Genomic DNA, 14,092 nt, shown 5'->3' with positions numbered 1-14,092 from the left:
TAACCGCAGTCAAAATTCGGTAAGGACTAGCCCGAGTCAGTTATATGTAATTTATTTAAAAAAAATACTTTGTTTTGCAGATATCGCCATTGCTTTCCGTTGCGTACCTTTGGGTGGTCGGGAAGTTTATCCAGGAATCCAGAGAGATTTATCATCAGGTAAACGCCCCTTTGTCTGTTATTACTTCCCATATGTTCCAATGGTTGCAGCTTATAGCTCTTCTAGTTTCCCTGCAAATTGAGTAAAAGTCAGAGCGGAAGAAGTGGAGCCCAATTTTGGTCGTAAACATATTTTTATGTTAATAATCTGTAGTACCAAATTTTTGGCAAAGGCAATTAGTCTGAGCAAAATCCTCATGACCACGCTTTTCCAATTGACTGCCCACTTCCAGACAAAGTGGGTGTCAAAACGCGTTAGGTTAGATGGGACCGTCAATGGTCTCGCACGATATGCTTCAGAGTTTTTCAAGATGCAGCGTACTTTGGTTTTAACGTTGTTTTGCCCGATACATTAGCCGATGACGAACGTCAGGGTTTTCGGGAGGCGTGATACTGGGACTTTTAGCGTGCGATTAGTAACGTGCTATATTCTGCATCGAAACTCTCCTAGGTAATTTGTTAGAAGGCAGTTTATTGTATGTAGGTTAAGACAGCACCTAATCTATAGGTAACATTAAAAATATCCGGACGCTGTTGGATTGACGCTGGGCCTGTTACTTCACGTTAAATGTTTAGGAATTATTTGCAACCTAAACCAATGGTCGGCAAACATTTTTTGTCGCGGCCCAAAGTACTCTTTTCAGAGGTATTGAAGGCCACTATGTAAAACCAATACGAAAACAGTGGTGGATTCAGGATAACTGTTTTTAAAGTGAAATATTACACGGCGCCTTGAGGCCCAAAACAGTGCCATGTCAAGCAAAACATACTATAAAAGAAGAATATACGCGCGAGGCGCGAACATTTTGCGTTTACATATAGTTTAAGTTGGAAAAAAATATAGTTCGACCGGCTTTCAGGACCAAATTTGGCACGTGGGTCTGAACCACGCTGAGACAACATATAATTTCTAAGTCACACGAAATTTTAAAATAAAGCGCAATGAACGTACGGCTATCACGCGGCCCACAACTACATGATAACACTAAGCTATTAAAAAGTAACTCGCGGCCCACTAAAAATGGTTCTGTGGCCCACAGTTTGCCGACCACTGGCTTAAACAGTATTTATGTTTTTATTTATAAATTTGTATAAAATAATATTGATACCGGTAATTAATCAATAAATTCGTATGCATTTTTTCACTTTCATTACGGTGCTTAATGTTTGATGAAGGGGTTGCGTGAATACATGACGGACATTTGGAACTGGAACGACATGACCACTATCATTCTCTACACAGCTTACATGGTGCTTAGACTCATTCACATCGCTACGGCGGAAAAAAGTACGTTATTGAAAATATATTTTAGGAACTGTGCAAGCTCTTTGATGTCCTTATTACCATCACCTTTGTAAAACGTTATTACACATTTACAAATCATGTTACGGTTTGTATGAAGTGGCACAGCTCTGTTATAAAGTAATATGTTGATAAAGGCCCGCTGTTAATTCGGACTATCTATAACGTAAAATCATAAGACTCCGTAGAAAAATTGTGTACTGTTTGCGAGCTAGTAGGTTATTGGAGTTGGAAACACAATGTGGGTAATTCACTATTTTTTTAATTAAGGCACTATAAATTAAAAACGGTGGACGTATACATTTTTTTGATATAATTTATGCTCTATGCCTGGCAGACTCTATATGGGCTATATATTGACTTTCCTTTGTTATTTACGTAAACACGTCATTCACGTTCGTTTCTTTTTATTTAAGTGGTTTAGGTTGTTGATCATAACTTTAGAAAGCTCTGCGCGAAGAACTCTATTATCTAACATTCGCTGGTAGCCCTCGTTTGTACAATTATTGTTTTATTTGTGACGTCACAGTGCCGGAAGACTCCAAGGTGTTCTGGCATGGCGGCATGTTTGACCCCCTGCCCTTGTCCGACATCTGCATCGCCATCTCGTACATCCTTATCCACATGAGGATCATGGAACTGCTAAGAGCCGAAAGGACTTTCGGGCCGCTGCAGGTTGGAACCAATAAAGGCTTATATTGCAAAGAAACATGTTAACATAAGCTTAAATAGAATTCCGCTTCAAGAATTGTTCCACTCTCCCAGGTGTCCCTTGATCTGATGCTGCACGACGCTTTTCGCTTCTCAGTCATCTTCTGCATCGTCTTTCTGGCCTTCGGAAGCGGCATCACGGAGCTCTACACGCCTTACGCCTTCGACAAGAACTGCTCATGCAACAGCCCCAAGGAGTGCAACGTCGTAAGTGCGCGATAACGATCACCTTGATTATTGCTATCATGATTATCGTGATGAGCACAACGACGGTGATAAATATCCAGAACATGATCATGAAGATTGTAATCGTCATTCTGATCACTACGGTGATGATGATTATTATATGATTGTTATGATCACGATCACAATGATCACGTTGATGATCGCTATCACGATAATTGCGTGATCACGTAAAGATTACGGCGATGTGATCATGATTTCTGATCAGATAACTGTTATGATCACATTAATCGTGATGATCACAAAATATCACATTAATCGTGATGATCACAACGATAATCGTGATGATCACAAAGGAGGAGATGAATATCGTGAACAGGATTACGAAAATTGTGATTATGATTATATTCATTACGATAATCATGAGTTTATCATTATCACGACTATAATGATAGTTATTATCATGATTGCGATCCCTTTTACAACCGATCATGATCATAAATATGTCGATAAAACATGATTAAAATAGCAATTTTTATGTTAACAAACCTTGTTAAAAATGCTAAAGCTCTTACAATTAGAGGTATATAAAAAGGTTGTTTACCAATTTGACAAAATTATGTTCAACTTAAGTAAGATATTGTACCAAGAAAGGACCTATATGCCAATCATACAAATTATTAGGGTGCGCTTAAACTTATTTACTAAGTTATTTAAGCACTCCAAGATAGCAAGAATATTCTTAAAATTGAAAGAATTTTTCAACTTGTGTAAGTGTAAATATATTATTACCAGTTTAGGATCATGGCTGTAGCGTTGGACTAGTTGTAGTAGGCTAAGGTTAACGGTTGTTTGAATATCTTGAATTGTTTTCAGACCCTTGACCTTCTACCAGCATACACGGCTGATTGGAGTCAAATGAAGGTATCCGAGCGCCCATGTGTGTCTTGTAAAGGTAATAGTGGCTAATTGTTTTAGCTCAGTGCAAATTGCCTCAATTGTTGTTTAATTTATTTTATTAATTATTAAACATAATTACCCTGTTAATTTGTAAACCTAATTATATTAAAGTATCCATCTATTTTCACGCACAGTTTCTATCATAAAGACTATAAAAAAATAATTAGACTTGAAAGACAGGTTTAAAAGCAAATGTTTCGAGATATATATTTGATCTTATACCCTATATTAGGGGTGGGCAACAACTTTCTTGTCGCGTGCCGAAACCAAACTCAGAAAGGTCTCTGCGGGCTGTCAAATTTTAACTGTGTAGACTTTACGCATCTTGTAACAATCCCAACGACTGTTAATCAGGGATAAAACTAGGGAGGTTTGCCATTTACACTCGATATGGGAGCGAGACTGCGCAAATTGCAAAAAAAAAGCTTTTAACGAGTTGAAAGCAAAAAATTATGAGGAATGGCCTCGTGTCCAGTTTGTAAAATAGGATTTGCGTTGGCGGTCCGAATCTAGCTCACGGGTCATAGGTTGCCCACCCCCGCCCTATACTATTTAACTAAATGCTTAGAAAGCTAACTGTATTCAATATTCAATACGGGAAACTGCACAGCACTTAAGTTGTTAACCAAACCCTTAGCTTTAATTTTGAACTGGGCCGGATAAACGTTAAAACGCTGACCACTAATCGAGCCTGATACTTTGACGCGATGACAGACTTCGACGACGAGGAATCAATGCAGATAACCTCGTGGCTGGGCAGCCTTTTGGGCATGTTTTGGTCGCTTTTCGGCTACGGCGAACCGCTTAAATGGATCTTTACCGAAAACTGCAAGAGCAAGTACTTCTTGAACGAGCTGGTTAGATAACAACCGTGGGCCTCTATGCATAAAAATATCAGGAGACATTTGTGTTTGTGATGGGTCATTCTATTGAGTACATATGCACGAATCTGTAATGTAGCTTGATAATGAATTTTAACAATAATTTAAGACGATACAAGCTCGTATCGAAATGTCTTAAATATGTCGATATATTCGACCTTTTTGACTTTGCAATTCATTATCAAGCTTCATTCTATTGAATTTTCATAAACCACATTTCCCCAACATAAAATTATTTTATTTTTTATCATCATTTCACATCGCTTGATGTCATAACGGTGTCATGGACACTTGGTCATACATTAACACATTCAAACCACCAGCGAAAAATTTTGTTAGAGCGCTGGTAGGATAACTTTCCTGGCACAAAACTTAAATTTATATGTAATTCTTATATTTTAAGAACACTATTTTGATTAGTTATAGTTTTTTGTTAAATATATAGCATTTTACGAAACCTCTCAATCATTATACTATGGCGTTTTGATTTTTTATTCGACAAAGCACGCTATATCCTAAACTGAAAACTCGACACGTATAATTGAGCCAAAATCGATGGTCGGGCTATTTCAAAATTGTAAAAAATTCCCCATCCAAAGCAGTGAATATTATAGAGTGATTTTTAACTATATAAGTAGCGTATAGAAAGTAAAGCACTCCGTAAAGCCCGCGCCATTTCGTCCAGGATTTATTTCATCAAAAGGGCACGATACTAAGTTGCGTCCTAAAGTTTATAAAAAAGATTTTAGTCAGCAAACCTCAATTTGTCGATCACCAGATGAGAATCCGTCGTCGCTGAAGCTCACCAACATTTTCGAGGCGCTTAGTTCCATGTTTTGGACCCTGTTTGGTTACTGGGATGCCGCCAAGTCCATCGGCTTTCCCAACTGCCCCGAAAAAATGACCTTTACCATTTGGGTTGGTGACCGTGTGCCGATTCTGGCAGTTGACGTTTCGCGTGTGTGTTTGTGTAGAATATAGTTGTAAATCTCGTGTAACCGAATCAAAAATCAACTGATTGACGGCTTGCTTAGATGTTTGATTTGCATTAGCTAACTTACCCAATCTAACTTTGGTAGGTACAAACTTTTAGCTGAAAACTTACCCAATCTAACTTTGGTAGGTTTTCCTTTTCTACAGGAAGACGACATAAATGCGCGTCATACCAGACGCAAAATATACTTTAAAACAAACTAATACTCAAATCATATGGGTACAACTGATTGAATCGTACTCGTTGCCGTTTCTGAGGCATTTTTAGTTGTATTCATAGGAATTGGTCATAAAGTTGAGTTTAAACCCCTTTCGTCGTCTGCTATAACCTAGAGTAGTCGCACTGTACAATAATCTTACTTTAACTGTTTGCTTCTTTTAACATAACTGATCACATTTGACAAAGTGACTAGCACAATCGACATGTGTCTATTGGTCTATCTGGATCTGTACATTTGGTAGTTAGTGTTTGTGTGCGTGTTTGTGCGTTTGCGTATTTGTGCGTTTGCGTGCGTGTGCGTGGCTGTGCGTACCCGTACGTGCGTGCGTGCGTGCGTGTGTGTGCCTGTGCCTGTGCGTGCGCGCGTGTATAGCGGCACCTAGAGTTAACCTGACCGGTGATAATGCACTTCCAGCCAACACGCCCAAGTCGCAGGCCATGACGAGCTTCGAAGGGGCGCTGTCCGGCATGTTTTGGACGCTCTTCGGCTACGGCAGCCCACAACAGTGGTACACCATTGATAACTGCCCGGAGAAGAACATGCTTGACGAAGTGGTCAGCACACTATCCTTGTTTGACAGCACTACAGCTTTCCACTAATGACAAAGCGCTGGCAAACGTTTCTGCGTGTGCCCTTCATAAAATTCACCCTTCATAAAAACCTCACTGTATCACTTGATTTACCGCGCCACGAAAGACTAAAAAGAGTTCACGGCGGCTTACTAACGACGTGCTTAGTTGCGAAATTGTATAAAAATGCACATTGATATTAATCTGATTTATTCTCTTATTTTTACAGCAGCAATATGATGTCGAATTACCCAAGCCCGAATGATACTAATTGTTGCAGTGTGACTGACATTGACATATACCTTATCAACTAACCTTGTTTATTCATGTCAAATTTCTTAGCTCCATACTTCAGCGGCAGTCTGGTGTGGTGTTTGCTTTTTCTCCAGCATATAACAAATCTATAGGTTATTTCTATTCTGAAAATTCGGTTTAGCCGATTCCCTATATTATTGGCAAATAAATAGTATAGTTTGCACATTTCTTTCGGCATTTAAAACACGGTGCCCTCACAATTATCTGCTCCTGTCTTTATGCGTAACTACATGAAACTGCTAGCTTGCCCTCTGGGACAAACAAGGCACTATGCTTGCATCAAAATCAAGTATTTAAGGTGCACATAAACTTTTAACGCGTTTTACCTGGCCGCAATGCAAACCAAAGTTATCTATATAATCATCGCATTACCGCAATCCGCTCGAGAACTTTCACAAAAGCTTGTCTGACACGACTTTCCTTCGCACGTTAAGACTTCACCAACCCAATTTCGGAGGAAATGGCGTCGATTCTGGCCGCCATGGGTGGTTTCTTTTGGACCCTGTTCGGCTACGGCCATCCGGACGCCTGGTATCCGATCGACAACTGTCCCGAAAAGTTGGTCTTGCAGGAGGCGGTTGGTCACTCGGTGTCGCTGTTAGCCAGACGGTGTCGCTACTGACTTGGTTTTGCCTGTGGCGTTCTGGTGGCTTTAACATAAAAACGCAGAAACAGGGGTGCTAATTTAATTACTTACTTAGAGCACTTAATTTGTATTAATTGAAACAAAAGAGGCGCTTCGGACATTGGGTGTGTAAAGTTCAAATGAAGTAACAAACTTTTTTCTGCTAACAACTGCATTGTTATTAAGAAAGCCCAAGTTTAATTGAGTTTAGATTCAATTTAAATTTATTTTCAAAATATATTTTAACCTATTACATTTCGGGGGACCACGTTTAAGCTTTCTACGATTCGAGTCGCAAAAGCATATTTGCAGAAGATAAGAACGTAAATTGACTTAAATCGACTGGTAATTTGTAAATTTATTAAAATCTATTAATGCAATTAGCGTGCTTAATTGAGAAAAACTACTCCTTTTTATTGACACCCGTGCTCTACTTAATTGTTTCAGTTGTTGGGCGGTGACTAACACGTTTGTTGGCTTCTGTTAATTTCGGGTTGTCTTAACCTGCCGTTGCTGCGGTTTCATTTTTGTACGTCGGTGGCATAACGGTATACATTATTGCGCTTTGTGTTTTCTTGTGTATATGTGAGGTGACTAACAAACAAGGTTCGGTTAATATTTGGTGGCAGGATCGCTGTTGTGATTTATTCAAAGGCTGCGGGAATGAATGTAGGGATACTACGTTTTGTTAAGTTTGCCCTGCTCTTGCATGTTGTTGTATACAAGTGATACGGACTTTTAGCTGTTGCACAGGCGGGTGCATTGTGTTTTTTTTATATTTACAGCAGAGAGGTATTTATCTTTTTATATATTGTGCATTACTCGTCAGGTGGTCTTAGGCACCACTGCGATGCTTTCAGTTTTGTTTTAAGGATTTTTATTATATTTAAATTATACACGATAATACTATTTGTTGTAAGTAACCAAATAAGTCTGACATAATTTATCTGGGAAGTAACGTTGGCGTTCTCCACTAGACCACACAATTAAGTTGGTGGCCCAAGAAACAGACTTTAAATATATCATACCAGTATTTTATATTATGCGCTCACTCTTTTTTGTCTAATCTTTGACTGGAATTGTATATACGGAATTTCACAACACAATTCGTACGGTCTTAACGGTCATTATGGTCGAGATGATGAATTTTGCCAATAATGTATCTTATCATCGACAAATCCACGGCCTACTATAAGTTCACCAGTTAGATGAAGAGCAATAAAACTAAGGCCAACAGAATTAACGGCGGCCTAAACTTAAGCAAAAAATGTGCGCAGACTTTAATGTGTCGTCGTCTGGCGAGATGACTAAACTCTCGACCACAATGAACGGTTTCTTCTGGACCCTATTTGGGTATGGGGAGCCGCAGGCCTGGTATCCGGTCGAGAATTGCCGGGAAACCTTCATCATGCAGGAAGTGGTCAGTAAATCGGGCGCCATTTTGTGTCTTGACGCGATTTTGTTTTGCCCAAGGGCTGCGACACTGAAAACAGAAATGTGACTGGTTATTTTATTGCTATCGTTTTGCCGTCGAATTGCAGCATTATACTTGCGTTTTGCTTTTATTTTGTTAAGTTTTGCTGGCTCAAATATAAATATTTTTTTGCTTTTTCGTTGATCGAACCTCTGGCTGAAACAGACGTTAAAACTCGAGCACAGCAAAGGACTGTGAATCCAGTCCGAAAGCTCATTCTGTTTTGTCTGCTGAGTTGCATATACGTGCTAGATATCGAACATATCCAACTGCTGATGACTGAGATACGACATTGCTGATATCCAGCCGAAGCGTGCTCTTGCTTTGGGTGTACTTCCGAAATTGTAAACCACCATAAAGGATGCTAGACATAGCTTTTTAAATTGAATCCCTTGACGGGGGATCGGCTGTCCGAAATGACAGCACCGGGTTTCTTCCTAATGTCTCGTATGAATATTTTATTGCTGTTTTTGTTGCGGCTTTGGTACAACGACTTGGTCTACATTTGCTGATGCATTGAGTTGCGTTTTGGTTACCTTATGGACTATATAATATGGATTCCTTCCGAATTAATTTCCGCGTGGTCTTATTTTTATTACCATGCCCAGCAGTTACTGCGTTTGTCGAAACTTTGCTTTCGATGGACAATATTTACTAATTACCCTTGATCAATTGTCAGGATCAACTGTCCTTTTACATTGAAATATCGCATCAAATCGTATTGATTTGCCTGCTGCACGCCGCATGAACGAAACACAAAGAATCATAACATTCGTTTGCTTGTGTGGCTCGTTTAACTAACGTTTGGAATACCCAAAGAGTGTTTAGGCTGTGCATTTTTGATCTTGTTTCAAATGACTAACAATTTTATAAAATAATGTAAGTAAGTCTGTTAGCAAGTAAGTAAGTAACTAATGTAAGTAAACGTTACCGCCCCACATGCCAAGCTATTTAATTTAAATGTATCTAACAGTACAACAAGTAAAATACATTTAACAACCATGAACGCCTTACCGCAAATTGGCAAATCTGCTTTGTTTAATAAGAAAAAAACTTAGAACTTTGCTTGACACGTGGCTTCAAACCTGTATAGGCCGGAGGTATTATCATCGGCCTTTACCATTTCGGCGCCATTATATTGCTGGTGAACATGCTTATCGCCATGATGAGCAACAGCTTCCAGAAGACACACGATGACTCGGAGAGAGAATGGAAATTCCACAGGTAGTTTGGCCAATCGGTGTCGCTTTATGGAAATCTACAACGAGTGATTTAAGAGGCGTTTCGCTTTCCATAGAGTTTAAGTATACGCCTTTGTTTTGAAGTAATCCAGTTAAAACAATCGAAATACTGTTTGAAGTATAGACACAATTTTGATGTCCTCCCATTTGTTGTCGCCAATTGTTATTTTCTATTCGACAAAAAAGTGTAAAAACAGACGGAAAATGATTTATACCCTTGTCAAATCTTTGCTCCAATGTAAATAAGTATTATATTTCCTGATACTTTCGTTTAAACAAGTTAAATGCTATTTCGTCCACACAACTACATTAAAAGTGAAAAAGTCAGACAATGTAATTTTGATAGCAATGTTTGTCCATAAGTTACAGCAGTGGTTCTTAACCGAGGGATTGCGCCCTTAGGGGGCAATATTTGGGTGCCTTACGCGTCAGGTCTCCTAAATTAAAGGTAAAAGTAAAGTTTACCCCATTCGAACTAATAAAGGAAATTTTTCGCGTAAAAAATCCAACCTATTCAAATGAAGATGGAAAACTCGTATTACAACCAAACTTAAAACTTACCAAAAATACACGGCACAACACTTTAGCGGGCGCACATAAACATAGAATTTCGCTTTTAAGGACGCAGCTCTGGCTTAAGTTCATCCGGAACGAAATTAACTGCCCTCCTCCGATGAATCTTCTACCCACGTGGAAATCGATCCGCAAGCTCCTCTCCAAGATCGAGTCCTGGTTCCGCAGGATGTCGGGAAGAGTTTACAGGATCAACCATCCCACTTCGCAAGACCTGGTGGCCGCCAACGGCGAGAATCACATCCACCTGGTTCGCAAACCTTGACCCTTGGGTTTTTTTTTGATGTTGCTGAAATAATCTCACTTAAACGCGAATCGAATAGTGGCCTTTTATTTTGGCAGTGACTGGACGTAAAGTTCCCCATTATCTGTGCAGGGAATAGATTTTCTTCTAAAAAAGTTCACATTCACCTGGTTCGCAAATTTGGGCCTGTGTAGTTCTATGTTGCTACTAAAATAGTGCCACATAAACGTTGGATAGACTATAGCTATATTTTGAGGCACAATATTGGGCAGTGACCTAACTATCAGGTTCCCTATTATCTGTGCCGGGCAATCGATTTGCTACTCAAAAAAATTAAGGTTTTTTTAGCCACAGAGAAAATCACTTTTTTCACCTTCGTTTGCCCGGTAATGCAACGCCGTTAAATGTTTAACGATACGCATAAGCAAAGTAATCCGTTTCTTCATTGATTTTGTCTTGCAAAAATGTCAAAGCAAAATTGGAAATTGCGTTTTTTAATGGCACCATAAATATGCAATTTATGGTTAACATATCTAGTACGATCTTTGAATAGTAAGCTCATTTCATCTAAAGTCGTGTTTCTGTTTTTTTCGCTGCGACCTGCGACCCCAAAATAAATCGTTTAAGTATAACCGCGAAGCTTTTCTTTTTTTAATTTGAAAGAAATCTTGATCATAACCAATCTCAAAAAATTTAACTATAAAAAATCTACTGCAGTCAGCGACCCTATTAAATCAAACGGCGATATCCAATTTTGGGTAATAAACACTGAAGTAACGCCTTATTAACCTGTTAAAACGCTTTGCAAATAAAACACCCAAAGGCGCTTGTTTAAGCATCCGATCCCGCCAAGCTTTTTAAGATTCATAGGTTTTAAATGTAGTTACTCGTCATTATCGCTATTTCGCACTAATTCAATCGATTGATCCTTAATAATAACCATATATATCTCTGTTGATGTGATGTGCCATCGGAAAAAATGCGGTTTACCAATTTAACTACTCCGTTAGGACATGCATCCCTCTCACATTGGCGACTGTTTTTAACAGAGGCGGAGGACAGGAATCGACCCTAGTCTCGTCGCAGGCGCCAGCGGGACTTTCTTTGAGGGCGAGAGCCGCTACACCAAGGTCCTCCGTTTGGTGGTCCTCCGCTACGTCAAGAAAAAGGTCCTCCACGGCGAGATGGTCATTTAGCCGGGATTAGGAACGCCGCCGCTTGCCGTTTCTGTACAATGCAGTGCCTTTGTTGTTTGACGCGCGAAATGAGAGATGTGGTTCAGGAGTTACGTTGCGACACCGCGCGGCTTATCATCTTGCGTACACCGCCCGCTAGGGGGCTCCATTGTTTAGCTACCCGACATTGGACAGCATACGGGTAAAACCTCTTTAAGCCATTGTGTAATTTTATTTTTTCCATGACCCAGGTATTACAAGGAAACAAGTTTTGGCCTGGTGCAAACATTCTGCCTTGCCTGTATGGGCGAAAACGACTTTTATCGAGGGAAATGTAACACAAAACACAATAGCAGACAAAAAGGCAGATGACAATATATATTTTTAAGCTTTGGTTGCAAGTTTGCAAATTCTATTCGGCTAATGAAAGAGTGGGCCTCAACACTACTGGTCTTGTTTGTTGATTTACATAATTAAAATTTTCAGAATTGAATATTTTCCCAGTCGTGTAATGCTAAATGACTCACACGTGTTTAGAACAGTTTTGTAAAGCCTAAAAACGGATTTCTAAAAACGTTGGACATACACAAAGAATAAATCTTGGTTTGTTTTTTCTCGTATTTTATTTCGGAGTCTTACCTTGTCCCTTGTTCAGCGTTAAAACGCACAGAATTGACGTGGCGCAATCTCCGTTATGAATTTCGCCTTCAGTGCTTCATCTTGACAAAGTTCCGCTACGATTCAAAGGTTTAACGCCGAGTTAAATGTCTATATATCGAAGGTAATACATCGCGTTTCTTCAAGCTTCACTCGTTAATGTCGCTTGCGAAAGAAGACAGTTCCCAGCAATCAATTGCTGTTCAGCTGTCCCGCTTATTGCTTAAAATTGGCATTATAAGTTTACCCCGTTGGCCGTTGGTACATGCTTTATGCCCTTTTGCCCGCAATGCTATTGCACTTTGCTTCAACTTTTCGGCGAAGCTCCAGTTCACATGTTGTTTTAGTTTGCGGCTCGTCGTGTCGCTTGGCTCGTTTTTAAAATAAATCGAATTTCTCCGAAGGCAGTCCGCTTTGTTGTCACCAGAGCGGCTTAATTTGGTTTACTGAACAAAGAAACATGTCACTTGGCAGGTTGTTTTAAATATCATTCGCAGAAGTAGTTAAAATGGAATTTGGTAAATGACACGATCTTTTTCATAACAGCTAAAACATTTTCGTATGGTGTGAATCTCACGCAGACCATAAAACTTGCACATCACATAATTATGTTACTGTTCAATATGTCATATTTGTTTTAATCAGGGGTTCCCAACCGTTTTTACACAGTGCACCCCTTTGAAAGTTTTGATAAATCAATGGCCACCCTAGTTTTGCCGACCTTTTAAAGAAAAAAAGAAACGTCATTTTAATTAAAATGACGGTTGGTCTCCAGGTTTGGAAACCCTTGGTTTTAATAAACCTAACTATATATTCATTTCTAAAATATTTTGTAGCAGGTATATATACCGTATACCAAGTTGCTCTGTAAGCCAATTAAGAAGAAAATACGTTCCAGGTAAAATTACTATTGTTTCAGAATGTAATATGGAAGCAGTTCCAATAACACTTGTTTTGACTTTTGAGTGGAGATCAAGTGGTGGGCAGTGTTTTGGCCAAATAATCTTTCATATCGCTCAAATATGCATGTGACGCTACTTAGAGCATTTTCTGTTCTTACAAAACAACAAAATTTTAGATTGCTTACAAAACCGTTAAATTTAGCTTGAGTAGTTGCATTAAAAAAATATTTGTTTACACTTCATTTTTACGCCTTTCTGCCAAAAAAACATCAGCTGCCATTCATAATTTTATATTTTAATTGAACGACAACAAAAAGTAACACGAGATTGAAAATAACACGATTATATTCCTTTTACATATAGCAAAAATGGTGCTTAATTATTATGGGCACACGCAAACGAAAGCGTAATTTGAGGATTCGCAAAATGTCGTGCATATTGATCATTAAAGCAAGAATGCGAATGGCATTGAAAGGATAACTATGGGAGCAACAATTGATAAGGCAATTAAAATCTGTACGAGACCAACTCGCCAGGCGATGAGTTGTGTTTTTCGTAAATGTACAAGACGCATAACTATATGCGTCCAAAAAACTTTTTTAGGTCCCCACAATGTAAGACATGAGAATTTAAGAACCCGATTTTATTTACACAAGTGTATAATAAATTCGACTTCAGCATAAACTATATTGCGGAAAGTTAAAAAAAAACTGAAAACGCTATAAATTTGAAGAAACGTTTCTCGCGTAGAAATCGAAATTTTACGTACCGTAAAAACGCTGAAATCGAACGTCGCGTCTTCAAACGACATGGTTTGGAAGACAAAGTCACAGCACAAGAATTAACCAGGAGAAACCAGTTAGCAGTAATACTAAGTGGCAGTACCAAAAATGTTGCAACGTATCGG

At 39.0% G+C, this 14,092-nt stretch overlaps 1 protein-coding gene across 1 annotated transcript in view; it reads left to right on the top strand.

The window, feature by feature from the left end:
* LOC146132094 (short transient receptor potential channel 5-like) overlaps positions 1 to 12,686 on the top strand; it is a 42,159-nt gene extending 29,473 nt beyond the window's left edge. The window contains exons 13-24 of the mRNA XM_083397206.1: positions 81 to 158; positions 1,335 to 1,446; positions 1,991 to 2,136; positions 2,227 to 2,379; positions 3,232 to 3,310; positions 4,975 to 5,160; positions 5,825 to 5,964; positions 6,752 to 6,871; positions 8,181 to 8,339; positions 9,487 to 9,617; positions 10,256 to 10,457; positions 11,501 to 12,686. Coding sequence (XP_083253332.1) covers positions 81 to 158; positions 1,335 to 1,446; positions 1,991 to 2,136; positions 2,227 to 2,379; positions 3,232 to 3,310; positions 4,975 to 5,160; positions 5,825 to 5,964; positions 6,752 to 6,871; positions 8,181 to 8,339; positions 9,487 to 9,617; positions 10,256 to 10,457; positions 11,501 to 11,647 — 1,653 coding nt within the window. The 3' untranslated portion in view covers positions 11,648 to 12,686. The remainder of the gene's footprint in view (positions 1 to 80; positions 159 to 1,334; positions 1,447 to 1,990; positions 2,137 to 2,226; positions 2,380 to 3,231; positions 3,311 to 4,974; positions 5,161 to 5,824; positions 5,965 to 6,751; positions 6,872 to 8,180; positions 8,340 to 9,486; positions 9,618 to 10,255; positions 10,458 to 11,500) is intronic.
* Positions 12,687 to 14,092: the final 1,406 nt, after the last annotated feature.

The sequence above is a fragment of the Ascidiella aspersa genome, chromosome 9 (genome assembly GCF_963924565.1).
Source record: "Ascidiella aspersa chromosome 9, kaAscAspe10.2, whole genome shotgun sequence".
NCBI lineage: Eukaryota > Metazoa > Chordata > Ascidiacea > Phlebobranchia > Ascidiidae > Ascidiella > Ascidiella aspersa.
This window is presented reverse-complemented; position numbering and strand designations above follow the sequence as displayed.